This window comes from Tyto alba, unplaced genomic scaffold (genome assembly GCF_018691265.1).
Source record: "Tyto alba isolate M040663 unplaced genomic scaffold, T.alba_DEE_v4.0 Super-Scaffold_7, whole genome shotgun sequence".
Lineage (NCBI taxonomy): Eukaryota > Metazoa > Chordata > Aves > Strigiformes > Tytonidae > Tyto > Tyto alba.
This window is the reverse complement of record NW_024881328.1, coordinates 24,490,186-24,511,324: the sequence shown is the minus strand read 5'-3', so window position 1 is coordinate 24,511,324 and position 21,139 is coordinate 24,490,186. Positions and strand designations below refer to the sequence as shown.

Below are 21,139 nucleotides of genomic sequence, written 5' to 3'. Positions count from 1 at the left end.
AATGAGCTGGATGATGAACATTCTTGTTAAATCTGTAGGTGACCCCAAACTAGGAGATGTTTATAAACAGGAGAGTCACCTGAAAAATGTGTGAGTTAATCCTCTAGCTATTTTTAATGCTTATAAGACATTATTATTGAGAGTTCTGAGGAGTGTGTTAGGTACTGTGTGCTTCCAGGAACTTTTAGACCAATTGGAGACAGTCCAGAAAAAGGTTCAAAATTAGAAGCAATACGTGGCTTACAAGGACAGCTCAAAATAAAAAAAAAAAAAAGAATTATCTCAGTTTTTAAGTATGTAAAACACTGCTGTAAAGAAATAGGGAGTGTGTATTCCCTGTCCACAGTGTATAGGCTCAGTTAAACTAATGCATTTAAATTAAAATAAAGGTGGCTTGGGCTACACATATGGAAAACTCTTAAACAGTAAGGAACAAAGCACTAAACAGATTGAGTTTGGAAGGTTTTAAAAATCTGGGGTGGCTCAGAACTGCCAACAGGAAGAGCCTGTTGGAATTGCTATGTCCTCTTGTTCTCACTCCTATCACAGATCTTTTTTTCACTTTTGTATATTTTGATCACTTAGTTTGATCTTATCTCATTACCTACATTTGCTTCTTTCCTTCTTGCAGTGCTGGCTGGTATTTTCTTCTTCCCTGCCATGTTGTTTTTCTTCTGCTGAGATTTCCACTCGTAGTTCAGGTGTAGAACAGAAAAACAATTGCTTCTCTTCCATGAGTTAGATGGGGTTTTCTTTGGTCTTGCTTGTACAAAAGCATACTTCACCTTTCTTCTCAGGGGTCAGTTTTTCAGATCATCTTGTCTTGCAGGTGTCCACTGAGCTTAAGTTCTCTCTGCAGGTTCTCTCTTCCATCACCACTTCTGATTTCCATCTGAACTCTGTCTCTGTTCCCAGCTGGATCTCTCATGTGAAACTCTGTCAAATATTGATTTGTAGTTAATGTACGTTTTGCAACTTTTGTACCTCTTTATTTTGGTTTTCTGCAGGTTTTGGTTTCTTCTGCCTCAGGAACCATCACCATTTTAAGGTGAAGGCATTCCTTTCTGCGTAACTCCCCTTTCCGGTGCTCTTTCCTTATTGGCCTTCTCAGGGGGTGCACTCATTTTTAAACCTTTCTCCATGGTCTGTTCTGCATCCTGATTTAGTATCAGGAGTTAACTCTGGTAGTTGTCCTGATCCTTCTGTACTTGAAGTCAGCGGCTTCTTTCATTTACTTTTTCCTTGTCAGGGTGATGCAGAGTCAAAAACTGGAATGCCCTTAAATGATGCCTTTGTCAAATTTTGGAATCTAGTAGTGTCTTTTCTGAGTTAGTAGTAGATATGCTGACATGCTTTTGTCCTTCCTTATATCCTTATCAGCCAACAGTAACATTGTTAGGTGGAAGTGAGCATCTTAATTCCTCTTGGCCATTTTCCCTGGTCAGAATTTTGAGTGCTGCCTTTACTTGCAAGTTCTTCAGATCTGGTTGTGTTCCTGTCTCAGTTTTGTTCTTGTGTCAGGTTTTTACGCAGTTGTCTTTTTAATTAAGTTTTCAATTCAACTTTTATTTAAGATTTTCTTTTTGTCGCCACAGAATGAATGGTTGTCTTACTGTCTCTTGGGTCTGTATTTTTTTCCAGAAAGGCTATTTTGTCCATTTGTGGCAAATAGAGTCAAATTTCAGTTCAGGAACTCTCTTTTGCTGTTGGCACACTCCTCTCCACAGAGCCACCTGGAGGGAAAAACCAAGGCACCTCAACAAGGGGAGAGCTGTTGAATGTCCAGTAACACTCTGAGATCTCTTGTTTTCATTACTGAGTAGTACTAGAATATGCCATTCTTCTTTCTGCTTTACATTTTATAATCAGAATTTAGTTTTACCTCTACTAATAATGACATTTTTAGAAAACTAATTAGGAAAGATGATATTTTAAATTGTTTTTAGTGAGTACATTGTTTTCACATAGTTTTCAGTTTACTTTGTCAAGAAGCATTTTCATCTTGAGCACTTTGTTGTTTCTTAAAGTAGTTTCAGCTGTTAATCATGGTCATTGGTTCTGGCAGTTCTACTGTTTGGGTGTTTTGTACTTTTCATTTTGTTACATTTTAGTGGTTGGTTGTGTTTTTGTTGTTTTTTTTTTTTTTTTTTTAATTGAGATGTTCTTAAGTGTTAATAGTCTTTTCTCCTAGCCTAAAAACCAATACCCTTCATCATTCATTATCAAACGTAGCATGAAATAATGGAGAGATACTCCAGAATTTGCTTAACAAAGGCCTAAATGGGTGTACTAATGCTGTCCTTTTACAGACATACAGCATTTCCATGGAAAAATTATGTGCTCAAGTAAAACAGACTTTGACATTAATTGTTACCATTTGTTAAGAGAATTTTATTCTGTTTAGCACACTTAGTTATCTCTAACAGGAAAGCAAACTTGCACTATTACTTTATTAATTATTAGTCAAGCCCTTTTGCTTTGGGGAAAATTTGATTTAGAAATATATCAGTATGCATATTTGAGTATTTACTTTTGTTTATTTTGATCACCATTAGGGGAATTCCTTGGTACTTTTTAGTAATTCCTGTGACACTGAAAGTCACAAAAGTGAAAGACTCAGGCAGAGAACCCGACTGTCTGTACAGAGTGGGATGCAGTACCTCATTCTTTTAGTGAGGCTCTAGCAGGTCTGATGTCAGTCACTTCAGAGACCTTTAGACCTCGGTGCTCATTTATTGCTAAAATGTACCAGCTCTTCTCCTGCATTATGAAGATCATCTGTCAACACTTTGAGATATTCTCCTTTGTTATTAAGCTTGTGATGCTCTACACTGTCAGGTTTTTTGCCAATTATAGTTAAGGTACAATGGTGTATTCACTGGATCAAAGTCTCACACTGGCGGTAGAGGAATGATTTGTAAGTCTTTATTCATCTGAATTGTACAATAGAATACCTGAGGAATGCAAATAATCCCTCTAAGGACTCAATAGAAAAGCTGTTAAAATGACAGTCTAAGACTATTATTATTCTGAATTGGTGTTTTAGCCAAAGTGATTATTTCTTATCTTGTTGTTCCACAATAGTTCTTAGTTTATTAGTTACGATGACCATATTTACCAAACAGAAGTTGAATGCAATTTTTGACATTACTTTCATGCTTGTTTCATTTTTCCAAGTTTGCATGTTTCATTCTGTCTTTCACTTGGTGCATTATTTAATTAGTCTAGAGACCAATGTTAGATGCTTTCTTTAAAAAAAAAAAAAAAATGTATTCACAGATGCTGAAGTATGCCTATGAATAGCAGGTCTATTTCTAGATACATTTTCTTTAAAAGGTTGGCATTTGTAAGCTCTGAACTCTGATATCCAATTTGTTAGCCAAAATAAATTAGTTAACTACAAATGTAAGTTTTATAAGTGCTGCTAAATGTCACATGTCACATTCAGAAGTGCGCCTTAATTGTGATTTTCAGTTCAGATGTTTCTGAAGGTAACAGTGTTTCAGTATCAGTCCTTGATACCAGACTATATTTTCATTGTATAACTGGAAGAAAAAAAGATTAGTATAATGAGGATTGAAAACCACTGATGGGGTATTTACATAAGTAAATGATAGAAGACCAGCCTCATATAACAAACGTGTGAAAACTGTTGAGTGAACTTTTATATTCTTTGTCCCATCTAAAACCCTACTCAGTGGGCCGTGCACTTAATCTCATAATAGCTCTGATCCCCTGCTATTTTCTTTGACAAATGTGTGTTGATGAACTTGTGGTTCAGTTCATTTTTTTCTGAAGTGACATTTGCATTGATTATTTAAAGGTTTGCAGGCCACAGTTTCAAAGCACTTTAGTATAATAGCAGTTAAAACCTAAGTCTAAATCTTGGAGATTAGCAGGACTAAGAAAAAGAACTCAGCAAGCGTGAAACCCTGTGCTGTATGGTGGGTGCTTCAGGTCTGAAACAGCTACGGCACCCAAAGTACTGTATTTTGTACTTTGTTTCTTAGCATACAGGAAGTATTCCTGTGCCTCTCATGTTTTCTGGCTGAGCACACAGAGTTCTCATTCTTACCATTCACACCTGTTCAGAAATAGTGCCCTTAAATAACATTGAACTCCTTACAGGTAATTTATGAATGTTTCCCTTGAATTTAAAATAAATACTACTTGCAGTCATGAATGTGATGCCTGTGTTTAAAGGCTGTTTAAACAACAGCTACTGCTGTGAAGATTTTCTTAATTTTAATAGGATATCGAACCTTCAGAAACGTAACATCATACATCTGTAGTTCTAAATTTGTAGTTTCGTTCAACTAAAAAAAAAAAAAAAATTAGTTGTACAGCAAACTATTACAGATGCTGCCAGTTATTGAAGATGAAGAGAAATAGGAAAATTGATTCTTTATTTTCAAGTAGTATTATAATATCTAGAAGCTTTGTCCTGGGGAGATAGTAGAAAGGTGGGAGAAACTAGTAGAAACATGGCCCTGTATTCATTAGCTCTGGCATACTCCAAGATCAATAGCCAGAGAAGACAGGAATGCTGCTTGCTATCTAGGAATTTATAGAGTATAATGTTCTTTTCTGTCTGCTAATATCAGCTGCCCTAGCCACTAAGATGCTTTTTTTTTTTTTTTTTAAAAAAAAAAAAAGTCAGAGACCAAACTGAAGACCCTCCGTTTTACCACATTTGGTAAATATCAGTCTTGGAAGTCTCAGAAGAATGTATGTCCAGAGATCTACAAAGTTTTATTCAGTTAATATTTTAGATTGCAAGTATTTAACCTCTACCAAAACCCTAGCTGTTGTGTCAAATTATGCCTATTTCTGATAGATTAAATGCCAAACAGAAACCAAGAAACAGTGAAATGTTAATGGAGTACACCTGAAGCAATTGCTGCCTGTTAATGCCTTGACCTTGGAAAGCAATACACAAAAAGATGGCATCATAAAACCGTGCAATTCTTATGAATATGTATGTGCTACTTGATAATAATGAATGTGGTACAGCCATGCATGCACTACAAGATAATGTTGTGCCCTTTGTTGTCTACAGGTTGATAAAAATTAAAGAGTGGGTGGACAAGCACGACCCGGGTGCTTTGGTCATTCCTTTTAGTGGGGCCTTGGAACTCAAGTTGCAAGATATGAGTGCTGAGGAGAAACAGAAGTATCTGGAAGAGAACATGACACAAAGGTTAATTAGCATTCATTTTCCCTACACTTTATTATCAACTATTTCCTTGCAGTAATTTAATTGCTTGCGCTGATAGAATAATAAATGACAGAGTAATTACCATTATAAAGAGAGAATCTTCTCCTTTCTTTACCATGAGACAGAGTGAAAAGATTTATTTTAAATTAAGTTTTTAACTGTCATCTGTCATCTCTGTACAGTGTTTTAATTATAACATTGGTATTAGTTATGTATATTTTTGAGAAGGAATGATCACCAAAACTGTTTCGTCATCCATGGGGAATAGGGATGGTGGAGAGAATTTTGCCATAATTTTTCTGAAGAACTGTAATAAATTGTTTGAATATTAAATTTCAGTCAAACAGTTATGTTTTCATGACCTGGAGCCCTGAAAATTGCATGAGACCAAAAGTGCTGCCTGATACGGTGATGTAAATTTACCCTATATTTCTGTAGCCTGCCAAATAAACAAATCAAAGTGCTGTCTTTATGATTTTGCAGTAAAAAAGTAGTTCTTCTGAAGAGAGTTCAAAGAAAAAAGCTACTATGGTTATTGCTGTGTTTAAAAGTAGACCTGGTGTCTTCAAAATATGTGATGTCTTTCCATGTGAATTGATTACTTGGGGCATTTAGCTGTTTTATGTGTGTATGTTGAATGAATTGGATTCATTTTTTTTTTTCAGTGCTTTAGCAAAGATCATTAAGGCTGGATATGCAGCACTCCAACTAGAATACTTTTTCACTGCAGGCCCAGATGAAGTGCGTGCATGGACCATCAGGGTAAGATTCATACTTATTCATCAGCTATATCCAGTTCCACACTATTGAATTCAGATTGATATCACTGACTTTGAAGTTTGTCATGGTGGCGGTTAGCTAGTCATTACAGATGAGGTTTTTGTCCAGGATAACTTTAATTATTTGTGAGCTGCTGAACAGTGAAAGTGGAGCTGCATTGATTGAGGCAGGTAACAATTGATTCTGCCTATTACATAGTCTGAATTTCTTCATCCTGTAGAATCTGTCTACCCTCCTCCTGTGGTCAGAGATAAGACGTACCAGTATTGTGCTTGCTTAATCTGTGTGACTGGGTTTGTCTGCAGCGAAATTGATGTTGCTTTTCATTTTGTATTCACTAAGTTTGTTTGGGTTGCGGATGGTTCATTCCTCCTTTGCTTTGCTCGGATTACATTTTCAGCAATAAAAGCAATATAACATCATTATATTCCTCATGGATACACAGTTGGGCTCAAAAACCTAAAATCAGTGTGCAGTAATTCAGGTCTTTTACTGGCTTAAATATTTAGACCAAGTTTATTTTGGTAGTTTTATATGTTTATCCAGGAACTTACGTAATACCTAAAATTACATTATGTATTTTAAATATTGATGTAGAATGATTATAACCATAGAGATCGACTAATTTATTCCCAGAGGATAGTAAGAGCTGAGCTGTAGTGGTTTGCTTTTGAATGTAAATATGTTATAATATAAAGATTAGTATTGAAAAATATTTTGAAATGCATGTAGTTACAAACTCTTATCTTAAAAATTACAAAAATGTCAACTTTTGGAGGTACAAATCTGTCACTGAGCTTTTATTTTTTGCATCAGTGTATTTAGTGCTGGGCAGTGAATTTCAGTGCTGTATTTAATTTCATTCAATTGAATTAATTTGTTTTCATTAATCAACATAATTTCCAGTAAATTTATATTTTTGAATATTGCTACAGATGATTGTGTATATATTTTGGCACATTAAACTTACTTTCCTAAAAGCATGTTTAATTTTTTAGCCTTTTCATCTCATCTCCTGTTACATGATAACTGCTAGCTAAAGTCTATGAAATAGCTACCAAAATAATATAAAAGCAGAAGTTTTGTTGTTCTGATTCTTGCCATAGTTTTTAAAAGCACATTCTGAAACTCCACTGTTTTCAGTAGGAGAAATGCTTGCTCTTTATTAGAAAATTTGAAAGCTGGTTTATCTTAAGACTGATTGTAAGTATCTTTGATTTAATGTGCAAAGATATTTAGTCAGGTAAGCATCAGTGAGTAGCCATATTAACCCAATACATCTTTTATTGTAAAAACTGTGCTTTACAGTGTCAGACTCCTTAGCACTTTAACATGCTTTATTAAGCAGCCTTTAGGTCACCATTATTTCTCAAATTTCTCTCCATGGTTGTATGTGCACAGAATGTATGTCCTTGTAATTTAAAGCATGCAGTTATAAAGCATTCTCTCTATTGCATAAACTTAAATTATCTTATAATAGTTGCCTGCGACTTTTGTATTTTTTAGTGATTCAATTGTTGACATTTTGGTAAAAATACTCATTTTATTCTATATTAGACTTACTAAAATTATTCTGAAATAAAAATAAGCTAATATGTAGGGCTTGAGATCCATAAATCATTTTTGATTACAAATGTCGTTTGCCAATGGATATCGTCATTTAATTGAAATTATTTGGACGTAAGTAAAAGTCTTGAGTAATTCAGATTTTAAAGTTATTTAAAAAAAAAAAAAAATCTTTATTTTCCTCACTTTCTGTGTGGAGAGCTAGGGATCGAAGCAAATCTCACAACAAAACACAATCACAGCTTCTAAAATCAATATTGCTGTTGATACCTATTAGGAAAAACAAAGCTGCCCATCTTTAATATCAGTTGGTTTATCTGTGGCAAAGGCATCTGTCTGCATGTCCCAATATTGAGAATTACCCAGCTGTATGCATGACATTTCAACTGATCTGAAACAAAGTTTCAGCAGATCCTGAAAGCATATCAAACAGGAGAAACCTCTTTCCTGCAATCAATCTTCTTAAATGCAATTAATTTTCTTCCGGTCTTTCCTTTGACAGAAAGGGACGAAGGCTCCTCAGGCAGCAGGGAAGATTCACACAGATTTTGAAAAGGGATTCATTATGGCTGAAGTAATGAAATATGAAGATTTTAAAGAAGGAGGTTCAGAAGCTGCTGTCAAGGTGAGCTCCCCATCTTTTTCTTCTCCCTTCCCCCATACGTGCCATTTTTCCATTTGAAGTCTGTCTTTCACTGGGAGGAAGTTCCTGATGCTAAGCGAATCTTAAGTCACCTCTAGCAATAGACTAGAATCTGTTTTCATCTTTTACTTAAGAAAGAGTTCAAATGCACCAACTTCCTGAACAGGAATGCAACTATTTTGGTATCCAAGATATGACAGTTTATGGAATAAATGTCAGCACTAAGACCAAATGCTGTGCTAATTTTTTTTTTCTCTGTTTACATGTTAGTGTTCAGAATTTAATAAGCTTTAAAATGAACTTGGTTTTGAAAAATCAAATTTTTAAGATGATAGCAGATTTTTGAATCGTATCTAAAAGTAAATGCAAGAAACATAAAATCTTTTTTTTCTAACAATGTGTGCTCTTGTTTTGAGTTGGCTAGGAAGGTATTACAAATGTCAGATGCAAATGGTTAAGACAATACTAAATTATAAAAACGTGCAGGTTTTTTTCAGGATTAGTGGATTCCACTCCTAGGCTCTGATAGGCATAATTAGAATCTTAAAATTTACCATTTCATTATTTAATTCAATTGCCCTTTGATGTCTTACTCAAAAATGCCATGCCTTACTTTGATTATTCAGGGTGTCGTTAATAGTTGTATGTAGTCCACAAAAATATATTACAATAGGTGAAGTTTCCTAGCTACTATCTACCGAATAGACAGTGAAGACACTTAATTAAAAACTTTTCTTGAGCTCATGCTTCTTTGTAGTGACACTTCTATTAAGAAGAGTTTTATCTGCTTTCTCAACACTAGAGGGCAGAGACTGATTGGGTGCCCAAAGTTGTGCCCTTCTTGTAGCTGACAAATTATATCTGATTTGAAGTTATTAAATATGAAATTAACTTGTACATGGCAAATAAATATCATAAGAAAAGCTGCTCTTCTCTGCATTGCTATTGCATTATTTCTACCTTCTTTAAGCAGAGAAACTTCCCTTTATTTCAGTCACGTTTGATTTATCGTTTGGCATTTTTGATATCTTATTAATATTTGTATTTTATAAAATTGCAATCACAGAGCACATTTGATTTAATCAGTCTCAGTATTTGAAGGTTCCTACACACTATAATGTGTTAAAGAATTTAAAAGGCTCAGCTTTATTGTTTGCTATTTGATAGCTTGAAAGGTATGCAAAACTATGATTTCAAATTCAGCTTATTCTCAGTGGTATCACTAAGGAAGATCATACTGAGCAGCGGGACTTTAATAGGTTTGTTTGAACCCCAGGAAGTGAGGGGAAAAAAAAAATCCCAGTATAATTGGTTCGTTGCGGCATGTGAACTGCCTTATGAAAAGGGAAGTAGAGTTGTAGTTGTAAAGTGAAACCACAGCTATAAATAAATCTAATATTCTGCAGTCAGAAACCACTTTATGTAACCAAGATTCAGATTTTGCCAGCAACAGTTTTTGATGCTCAAATCTGAGTGTTTTCCCTGAGAAGCTGCATCAGTTAATATCTATTAATCTATAAGTATTTTGCTTGTATATTTTTATTTGCTTTTCACAATGTGAGATTCTAAACATCAGGCTTCCATGTTCAAAAAATATTTAGTGATTAAATTTTTATTGTTTTGAAGTACCTGTAAAGCGAGCATATATGCATTTGTTACTCAGTTTTTAAATCGAGGTTAGAAAAAAGCCCCTTGCTCTTAGAAAAATGTGTTATATTCCTCTGGTCTCTTCTAATTTGCATTTAATACAATGTTTCATGCCCTGCACAATACTAATTACTTCTATATTGCTGGTAAATTTCAAAATTAAATTTGGGAGCTCTTAGGAGTCAACTGAAATAACAGTGGTAATGGGAGTTGCTTGCTTTGTATGTTATCAAGTTGATCGATTTTTAAGTTTGATTTTGTGTGTGTCTAACACCAGTACAGCATAACTAATTTAATGCCAGTGCTGTGAACTATACACTGAATAGCTCTATGTGGGCTTTGTAGTCTACAGGGATATCACATTATTAGCAATCATATCTGCTTAGGCAAAGCTGGCTTCTACAGATGGCTGCTTTCAAGTGCAAATGAACTGGTTAGACGTGTCTTGTTTAATACATACTCAAGATTCACAAATGGGTATTGATTTTTTCAACCAGTGTTTCTGATAGCAATGGAAATGGATTAAATGGTCTCCAGAGAATTTAAAGGAACACTGTCACTTTTAATTAACTGTAAACTGGTAACAAAAATACATAAACTTGCATTAGTGTGTCAAAATGTATTTAAAGAGGTCTATGCCACTTGGACGGCGTGCAGAAGTGTGCTAAAAAAATCTGCATTGTGACTTTGTGGAGGTCAGATTTTTCTACAAATAATTGTAATAAATGTATTTGACTGTAAAATGTCTCTGTACCTGTGACTGCAGCTCACGCTTACCGATGATTTTTACAGCACTGTTTTATTAGTGTTTATGCCATCAATTAGTCTAATTACTCTTGACTTTGACCATTATTAGGATCTTCAAAGGAAAGAACTACTAAGTCTACTTGAAAGTAAGCCTTTTATAGTCCAAACAGATTTCCGGAAGGGGGGAATATAAAAACATTTGCCAAGTACTATTTCTTATTTATCGATAGTGTCATGTGGGATAATGTCCATTACTATTGCACTATATAGTTATTGTTGAGGCTATTTTATCTGCAATTTTCTGTAGGCTAGCATCACTGCTGACAACATTTAAATAAGGAGTGACATCAACAGGGTTATCGAGCCTCTAAATTTCTAGACTGCAATATGGGGAAATACGTTGCTTTATAGAGCAGGTTTTGTGAAAGAAAGGTGTCTAAGTTAACTATGTACCATTAATCTGATCTGTTCTACTGCAACTAAGGTCATTAGTTAACAGCTTTCCTGTAATGGGATCTTAGCATGCCACCACTGTGATAGTGTCATTGAGAATAATGGCACAGTGAGGTCTTGCATGGAAGCACTTTCTCCTGCAAGAGAAAACTTCAAAACAGGAATAGTTATTGAACTAAAGCAGAAGCTCTCAACTTTTCCATATTGTAGATCACTTTTCAAGATAAATGCTTTTGCAGACCACCTCCCGCCCAGTCTGTCAGTCCTAATGCCACAGCTTCTCTGTAGCCTCTGTAATACTAGGTTTAATTACAATGAGATAAAGATAGAAAATTATAATAACAAATTCTAATGCAGAGACTACTGATATTTAATAGATTCCTTGCCGATTTTCTGCTCTCAAGTACAGCATTTTCATAATGAATTTTCTTTTCATGTCTTTGGTCTATATACCTTCTCCTGTATCCTGGTTTCACAGCCTATCTGCTCTTATATCTGTCCTTCTGAAGCAAATTCTTTCTAAAGGAAATCTCTGACACAAAAACTGAGCCTGTGTTTTGTGCCCCTCAGTCCTTTATTATCTGGGCACAAGCAGACGAGAGAGCCCCCCGCTCGAAGCGTGAGGCGTGTACAGTGCTGTGACTTCTGCATCGTGCTCCCATCTTTAGTTTAGATAATATTCACTGGCCCGGCTGCTCAGAAGTGGTTTGTATACCAGTTTGATAGCCGTGCAGCCACGATGCAAACTGTTGCCGGCCGCCCTTTCCAGCAGTGCTGTTTTAGATTCCTGCCGCCAGTGTTTGCCATCTGCAGGTTTTTTAGATGAAGAAAAAGAAAACCTGGAAGCTGGAAAAGAAAAAATTAGTTATTTTAGTGTCCTTTATCTCAAGACATGCCAGGGTTTACAGATTTACCACTGCATAATGCAGATGGCATTTAGGTGCCACCAATTCAGTGGAGATTCAATTATTTTTGTATATATTTTATAGATATCTAAAACCAAATTATATCAAAATGGGGAGTGTGGTGGCTGTCAAACTCTGAAGCTGAAGTAGTACCATTTCCTTACCAAAATGTATTTAAGTAATTACCATTTAAAAACACTATAAAATGTCTAATGAAATAACCCATTTTCCTTTTGTTTGTTCTATTTACAGGCTGCTGGAAAATACAGACAACAAGGCAGAAATTACATAGTGGAGGATGGAGATATTATCTTCTTTAAATTTAATACACCTCAACAACCCAAGAAGAAATGAGTATCAGATGTTGTTCATTGCTCAGAAATAAACTGTGCTGCTTCAAAAAGCATATGAATTTTTATTTAGGATGGAATATCTGGAAACAAAAAGCATACAGTTTCTACCTAGGGAACCTCCCCTCCCCCCAGTGAAATTATTCTTGTTTGTTTTGAATTAAAATATGGCACCTCCAGCGAACATGCAAGTTCACTAAATGTGAACAGCTTTGCATTTCAAACGATTAAGACCCTACTCCAAATTGTAGAAGCTTTTCAGGAACCATATTACTCTCATGATACTTCATTAATCTCCATCATGTATGCCAAGCCTGACACGTTTGACAGTGAGGACAATGTGGCTTGCTCCTTTTTGAATCTACAGATAATGCATGTTTTACAGTACTCCAGATGTCTACACTCAATAAAACATTTGACAAAACCAGCCTTGGTGTGTTTGGGGATGTCTGTATTGACTGACTGTGGTGTGCTGAATGCGATACGGCACCTGGTGGATGCTGATTACAGAATTTTAAGACGTGTATGATACAGTAACTGGCAGTGTGGGGCAGCTGCAATTGTATCTCGAAAGTGAGTCTTTCATGGGAATCAGAAGATTAGGATGCCAATGATTTGTCTCAAAAAAGTTAATGAATTTGTAGATGGACATTCACTGAAAGATGATAGTAAGGATAATAAGAACGATGCAGTGTAAATGATTTTTACTGGAGAGAGGAAATATATGTAGAAAAAAATCGTGTTATCTTTGAGACTGAAGCTTTTTTGTTCAAATCATTTTGAAAAAGTATTTCATTCTTGCCTTGAAATTATTAAATTGTGGAGGCTGGAGCAGCGGTGCTTGATGTGGTGTGTTGTCCTCTCAGGTCTGGTTTTCAGGCCAGTGGAGGGTGACACAGATAGTGTTGTGAAGGAAGAGGTCACGCTGTGCTGGATAGGTAAGTCGTTCTGCTGAAGGAACGTTGCAGCTGTGAGTACCTTTTTACCCCCTTCACCATGAGGGAGAGCTAGTCTCTTCGGGTAACACAGAAGAGTAGGTTGTTTGGCAAAAATAAAGCCAAGTTCATCCATTTAATGCAAGCTGTAGAACTGCCCTTACTTGCAGTCTGTTTGATGTATTTAAAACAGCCTGGCTTTTTCTGAGGTGCCTGTGTGCCTGTGGTTTCAGCTACAGACTCGGTGGGGTCAGGGCTGGGAGAGATGCTGATGTTACCTGTGGCTCGTTGGCGTGCCAGACCTCTCGTGTCACTCTGATAAATTTGCTTCCTATAAACTTTGAAAAGGCAACTTACCACTGGCTAACCTCCCCTCTGTGTTCAAGAAATCGGGAGTGCTGGTCATGTCCTGCTCCGAGGCTTCCCTTGAGATGCCGCCTTTGAGCTTCATTGCTCATTTCTGAGAGAGTAAGACATGGGTCAGCCAGAGCCACGAGGCTCATTGTTGAGAAATTGGCATCATGCCTTTAATTGCACGGAGGAGAAAGAGGGAGGGCAGATGACTTCAATACATAGCTGTTGATTTTGTTTTAAAGAGCGTCTCCTTCTTTCGTGGTGGCAGGAGGGGGGAGAGTATTGTGAAGCAGGGAATTTAGGACTTGAGATGTTTTGGAACCCTTGAAGTTCTCTTTTGTCTCCCTGGTGCAACTAGTATTTGTTCTTGATGTTGTTCTGATGTTGCATAATTGAGAAAAGATTAGGACCACCAAATTTTGTGTTAAAAGTCAAATCCAAAAGAAAGCGGAGCCTACCTGTTTCTCTTGGGTGCTAATAACAGAGAAGGGCTCATGCTGGGTTTTAGACGCAATGAAAGGTGAGTGCAAAGTGGAGTGTATGTGTTGGCGAAGGAAAACTCTTTACTGCACTAATGCCAGCTGAAACGTGTTCCCTTGTCCTGTCTGAAATTCAGTCTCGGTTCCAAAATATTCCCATGCTCCCTAATTATCACATGTCAGTGAAGAAGCTGTTAGAAAGGGGACAGCACAATTAATGGATTGCTTTGTATTTTTGCATCTCTTAGTTACGTTTAATAAGCCATATTTGTTTATATTTGAATGCGTATACTTCACAATACCTCCCTGTTCTAAAAAAAATAATTACAAATTGAACTAAGCTGTTCTTGATAGACAGGTTTTTTTGAAGTTATTACGATATTCTGGAAATAGAAAACAAAATACTTTCTACATCTTCAAAAATATATAATCTATAGTGTTTTATGTTTCAGTTTACTAACTTGCTTGAATAGTTTATCTCTTTGGCTGTTTTAACTAACGTTCTTTTACTACTGAAGATAATCAATTATTCCAGAATAAAACCAAGTTTTATTAAAAGAAAGAATAATCTGATAAGCTCTGTTACTCCTATCACTGGTGACTTGTGGCAACTGCAACATTAAATATGTGCAACCTGTGTTTCTTCTCCTCAGTGGTTCTGAGCGTACATCTAAGATGTACAAAACCAAAAAACTTGTAGATATCTGTAGCAAGTTTCAAGCAGTCTGTTTTAAATGGAATTATGATTTAACTTAAGACAAGCACACATTATTTATTCATTTCAACCTGCACAGGTGATTCAGGTGCAATGTATCCATCCTACTCACATTTGCTATTTAAGAAGAAAAAGTGAGATCTGCCTGCATGCCTTTCACTCTGTGATCTGTACTCGCTGGGGATGGTGATGGTGAGTAGAGACGTTTTGTTTCTCCAGCTGGAGAAGGGGGAGAAAACATTGTAGGCACTGCTCTTCCAAAATACGGGAAGTGGGGGATGTCACAGAGGAGGAGGGGGAGTGCTAACCCCTCCTCGTAACTTGCATTCCTCAGTGCCTAACAGCTGTGGTGTTAATGGCATGTTTCTGGGATTAAACCAATGCTCGTGGAACAGGGAAACGGCAGCTCCCTGCCTCCAAACTGACCAAAAGAGAGTCCCTGGGGGTGATGTGGAGAGGTTGGTGGGAGCAGCTGTGCCTGCACGGGCATGTGGGGTGACTCGGAGCAGAGCTGGAGAGCAAAGCGGTTGGCACAGAGCGCCTGATGTTAGTTACCACAGCATGGATTGGGGGGGGGGGTACCTCACGCTAGTTGCAGGCTGGTCCCATGAGGAATTGGAGGGCAGTTTTCAGTCTCAAGAAAGAACCAGTTTGCAGTAAGTTACCCCAGGTGTAACCGGTTTGCCTGCTGTGAGACTCCCGTGCAGTGCAGAGAGAATGTGTGTGTGAAGAGGCATGATCAGGAGATTCACGAAAGTATGTTTGTGGTCAAATAAAAACATTGCTGTAAGCAAGGTCTTACTGCTGTCTTTTACTGGCAGCATTAATAGCAATATCTAGGTGATGTGATTTGGCATCACGATTTGTGGCATTTTGGACCAATAAGAAGCACAAGGAAGAACAGAGATGTAACTTTTGAAGACTATTTGTACCCACAGATACCTGTTGTGTAGGATAGAGGTACCCTGCACAAAGGGAGCAGACTTGGGCTTTCTGTGTGGATTAATATTCCAGATAAAACATAATACCGTTTCCATAGTATGCTACCTAAAGTATAATAGATAGTGGGTGTGCTCAGTGGTCAGTGATAAACTAGAAATAGCCATCGAACTGCTTGAAACTCGGGTGTATCTGTCCAGCTGTTTAAAAATTGAAGTGAATATTTTAGTAGGATAAAAGCCACCAGTATGTAGCTGGCCATCTCTCGACTGCCATTTGAGCATCTTCGGGGTCAGAATATTCCGTAGAGGAACTGAAGGTTTTCTAAGTCTTCCTAAATTCAGTGTTCAGGCTGGTGTAGATGACAGGCCAAAACAAATACTTATTTTAGATGGTTTCAGCTGTGCACTTCCTGCCACACAAAGCCACGGGGGAAGAAAAAGGGGACTGATTGGGGAAAACCCCCAAATATTAAACCAAAGGTATCAGCTCTGCACTTGGAGAGAAGGATTAAGTCACAAATTGCTGGGTGCTGGGAGAAAAAACTGGTATGTATACCTTGTCTCTGTCAGCCACTGACAAAAAACAGGATACTGAACTGGATGGACCTCTGAACTGGCCCAATACCACCATTTTTACCTCCTCCCCAAGCGACTTTTCTTCAAAGGCTATCCCCAAACACCAGTAAAGAGCATGGTCTCTTTAATGTCCTTCCCGGTTCAGCATTTTGATTGAAATTTTAACTTAAAAAAATACTGTCCTAATTTCACATTTGCTCTTTCATTGACAGTGTCCAGCCCTGCAGAGGTGGTACCATTATTGTAATTGTTTTAAATTATTTACCTTTCCTGAAGGATCCTTTCTTACCTGCTGCAGGCTTCCATATGCCTTCTCCCCTTTATCACCCAAGTTCACCCCAACCTCTTCCCAGACCGCAGGGCCTGGTGGTCAAGGAGTCTGTATGCCAGAGCACCTGCCTCCAAAGCACCGCGTCAGAGGCCGTATTGTCCTTCCTCCCGTCCCGCAGAACAAGCTGCCAGCTGGGGTGGCTGTGCTGTACCTGGGGAAGCTCGGCCGGACCCCTCCGGGCTCTCCACTGGAGCCGCCCGCCTCGCCCGGCGCTGCGCGACCCTGCTCGGGGCTCCCGGCCGGGCAGCCGCGGCCCCTGGGTGCTCCGCTCCTCCCGCCCCTGCGCCAGCAAGTTGGCAAGTAACCCTCGTAGCTTCAAAAACTATCAGGAACGTGCTTGCTTGGAGCAGCGTTTTATGTTGTGGGGGCGGCCAGGCTTGTTCAAACTGTCCTTGCAGAGCGCTGTCAGTCTGTACTGCAGCAGTCGGCAGTGATGCTGCATGTGCCTTTCCGTCGGGTGGTTTAAACTCTGGGTGATTCTTCTACCCAGGTGCAGGTTTGGACCATAAATTTGCATTTTGAAAGAGCAATGTGTGTGGCAAGGTTTTCCGTTTAAAAAACTTTAGCCAAATTTTAACATTTCTCCCCACTCATGAACTCAGCTCAAAGAGGATGAAGGGGGGGAATTCATTAGAAGTTAGTAATCGTTTAATAATCACTTGTTTTAATTTTGATTCCCCTCATACTAATTCCATGTGTTTGATTATGCTAATCCACCATTTCACTTCAATTAAACCAGGAAAAACCACCGGAGGCTTTGGGAAAAAAAAAAAAAAAAAAAAAAAAAAATCATCATCAAAGTAGTGGTTTTCATCACAGTATTCCAGTGGATTAAAGCAGCGGTGTGCTGGTTGGGCTTTGAAAGTTTTAAAGTAAATTCTGCATTTTAAGGCTGTCTTTGAAGCAGTTATTCCTTGGCTTCTATCTACAGGTAGTGCCCATTCCTGATCCATGGGAATAGACACATATGGCAGCGTGTTGCATATTGTGAAATAAGTTACATGTGTGTGCTCTCTGTCAAAAACCAATGATTTGGTAGGTGCTTGCCCATCAGAGCTCATTACGGCTCTGTGCAGTTACAGAATGCCTGTAGCGTTTTATTTTCTACATGCAAAGTGTATGTGCTCAGCACAGAAAAACTTTATAAGCCATACAGAAAATACAATCTGCGGCTGTTGCTGCAAGAGCACACGTGATGTTTAAGTTAACAAAATACATTCACCTGAGTCTCAGAAAGTGAGTGGGCTGGCAGACCTGGGCTGGCTGAACAGGAACGCGAGAGTTTTGCTGCCCGTCGCTCCGCTGCTGCTGCAGGAGAGGAAGGTCTTTGGCTTCAGCACTGCTGGGCCCTGTGGGGCAGGAACTCTACACAACAGGGGGGAGTCGAAAAGGCTAAGGTTGTCTACGGGGGTATGTCCGGAGACAGATAGGTAACAATCCAGGGGCTATTTCAGTGAGGGTAGGGATGAAGGAAATCGTGCTCTGTGCTGACAATGTTTTTATCCCCAGTGACCCAGACACTTCAGCTCAAGCAGGGCCGGGTGTGGGGTGTGCTGCCTGTGGAACCTCCAGCGCCATGGCCACCGGCAGCAGTGCCCTGCCTCGACCATGGCAGTGCCTCCAGGTCTGAATTTATGGCTAATTTAAGCCTGGACTTGAAAGTGCAGAGTTAAATCCCTGCACTGCTTGTACCTCTTATACTAAGTTCACTTGCTGTGTTTCTGTGAGCCTAGCAATCATAGCAGCATGCAAGAAGGAGGAAGGGTTTGTGAGGGGGATTTGGGGAACCCCGAAGGACCTTCACCACCTCATGGCCACAGAGACACAGAGGAGCTGCCCGCACCCAAAGTACAGCCTGAGATAAGCACGTGCGGCCCCAAGCTTGGTACCTGCTCCTGACAACAGAGAGAGAGGGGTACCTTGCGCAAACACATTCATAAAGTTTGATTTATGGTAAACATATCATAATCTAAAGGTTAGTAAAGTCCTTGCTCAGTAATGAGGAAGGCTGTTGCCCACATAAAAAGGTTCCCAGGAGCGAGCTGGTGCAGCAGGACAGGCTCAGGGGGACAGCGCTGCGGTTTGGCGCGTGAATGCTGCCAGCGCGAGGGTTTAACCATGCCCGGCCGCTGCAGCCTGCCCGCGGTGCCCACGGGACGGGGGTGATGCAGGTGCCCTGGCCTGGGATGGGGACCTGCTCCCCTCTCGCGTCCTCTGCTAGGAAAACTCACCTGTGCCGTGCAAAGACAGAACTAGCTCTTATCAGGGGCTCCGATGCTGCTGAAGGGCCACCTTGCCAAATTTGTCAGCAAAAGATGCAACACTTTGATCTCCTCTGAAAACCGCATGCAAAACTTTTTAGTGGCCAAGGAGTTAAACTTCCCTGAAATCGGAATCGCTTGCAAAGTATCCAAATTTGGTTATAAATCCTGTTTAAATTTCAAAGCACAGCATTATTGGAGGTAGCAATAGTAACATCAAACAGCCTTGATAAGATCAACAAATTACTAAGTATAATTGTTTGTGCTGGGGTGTGTGCAAGGAGATAAAGAGCTCATAAATTAAATACCAGTGCCTCAGGGTGAGTCATTCATGTATTCAGAGCTGTCCTGTCACTCTCAAGCAAAAAGCAATTTTCTCTTAGTTCAGTAATTATGCAATTCAAGATCTAAGATCAGCAATCAATGCTAGGTGCGCTCGCAAAGGTGGAAAGGTACCTCAGCTATTGGAGTTTCCGATACATTGATTAATGAGAAAAGTCTGTTGTTTGTCCCTGTAGCGGGGAATAGTCTGACTGAGGTACAATTCTTCAATAAGATAATGAAGAACGAGGGCATTAAAAATAGACTAAGGGTCAGATTTTGCTGATATAACTTGGCAGAACACTCTTGGCTTCAGCAGAGCAGTACTAGTTTATACTAGCAGAAAATCTGGACCAAATTATTGATGAAAATCAACAACCCCCCTGTGATAACTGCTGTTAGTCATCCAGGCTAGTGTCTGTTTCTGAGAGGCACCTGGCACCTCGCTGGCTGTGCTGCAGCTCGTATGCTCTCACGCGGGGTCATTAGAGCCCCTTCCTGATTTATTCATAAGACCCCGTGAGGATCTTGGTCTAATCAGGGATTTTCCTGAGGACAGACAATAGTAATGTAATCTGTTATTGTAACAACATCATCTTGATCTGCTTTTATTTACTAATGTTTTGCCAGCCATTAAATATTTTTCTGCCAAATTTAGATAGAGATCACACTGAGAAATCACATTTTTTGGAAATGCGGTGTAAACCTCACAGCTGCTCAATAGTCGCTGCTGGTATAAACTCCCAGCCTTCGGGAGACAACTTGATGTGTAACCTACAACCCTCCTGACCACTTGGGTCTCAGCCAGCCTTCACCCTGCCTGTCTGTGGAGTGTCGTGATGGGGAAGAGCAGTGGGAATCCTTCTGGAGAAGGACGGGAAGCCTGTGACTTCCCCACACAGGCAGCTCGCATCCCTTGGCTCTGGGCTCCACCCTGACGCACCAAATGGTTGCAATCACTGGCTGTGCAAACAGGTGTACCATGCAGTAAGTAAGGATAAAGACTAATCAAAATTAAGACTTACAATTTTTGAAGTCCCTCTTGACATGTTTTGTTAAGGTGAAAAAGTTTATGTAAGGTGTTTTTAGTTCCTGACTGGCAGGCAAACTCTGATGTCTCCTTTGCTCAGCGGGCTTCAGTCAAATCCCCAGGGTGACGGGCTCTGACTCGCGCTCCCCCAGCAGCTGGTGGAGCTGGTGTGTTCAGGGCTGCCTGGAGCCCGGGCTCTGCCCGAGCAGAACATCGCTGCACAGGGATGTCCCCCTCTGACTTCATGAAGGACTTTTCCCCAGAGGAGGAGTGTCCGAGTCTCAGTTCCTGCCAACTGCACCTCCCATCCCTCCTCCTGTGCCCTGGGAGCACGTAGGGTGTGAGACGGAGCTGTGAGGACACTTCCTATACGGAAAGGTGCTGGAAGTCTGTGCAAGGCATAAACAGGGTTTTCAAGTTGCTACCAAAGGATGGCTGCTATTTAAGTCCAGTTGTAGATAGATAATTTCATAAATAACAGGGGGATCCTGGCCTTAATGTCTGTGGAGCCTTTCACAGAGCAAAGACTTTGTCAGTTCTTCCCCAGGATGGGTTCCTTCACTTATCAAGAGAACTAATGGTGCATCAGTATTCATCCAAAGATATATAGGAGAGATGAAACATAACTGGTGTAAAATTCCATGCATGATGCATGACGTACATCTTCCTCGTCAGGCGCTGCCGCCGCCTTGTGACATCTCCATCCCTTCGCACGCAGCCTGGCTTTTGAAGGTTTGCCTGAGTTTTCTGCAATTCCTGCCAACCCAGCGGTACGGTCACTTGGCGCTCAGGAACTTCTCACCAGGTAAGGACACTTCTGCTATTGCAGGCTGCCTTTTATGTGCTGTGTTGTAGGGAATTCTTTACCTCGGGGAGGTTCGTGCCTA

The 21,139-nt window shown here is 39.5% G+C and overlaps 1 protein-coding gene across 2 annotated transcripts in view; it reads left to right on the top strand.

The window, feature by feature from the left end:
* The window catches only part of OLA1 (Obg like ATPase 1), a 103,703-nt gene extending 90,967 nt beyond the window's left edge, over nt 1-12,736 (top strand). For both annotated transcript variants that reach the window (XM_042784174.1, XM_032989756.2), the window contains 4 exons: nt 5,060-5,200; nt 5,884-5,980; nt 8,067-8,189; nt 12,212-12,736. In XM_042784174.1, coding sequence (XP_042640108.1) covers nt 5,060-5,200; nt 5,884-5,980; nt 8,067-8,189; nt 12,212-12,313 — 463 coding nt within the window. In that variant the 3' untranslated portion in view covers nt 12,314-12,736. The remainder of the gene's footprint in view (nt 1-5,059; nt 5,201-5,883; nt 5,981-8,066; nt 8,190-12,211) is intronic.
* The last annotated feature ends 8,403 nt before the right edge of the window (nt 12,737-21,139 follow it).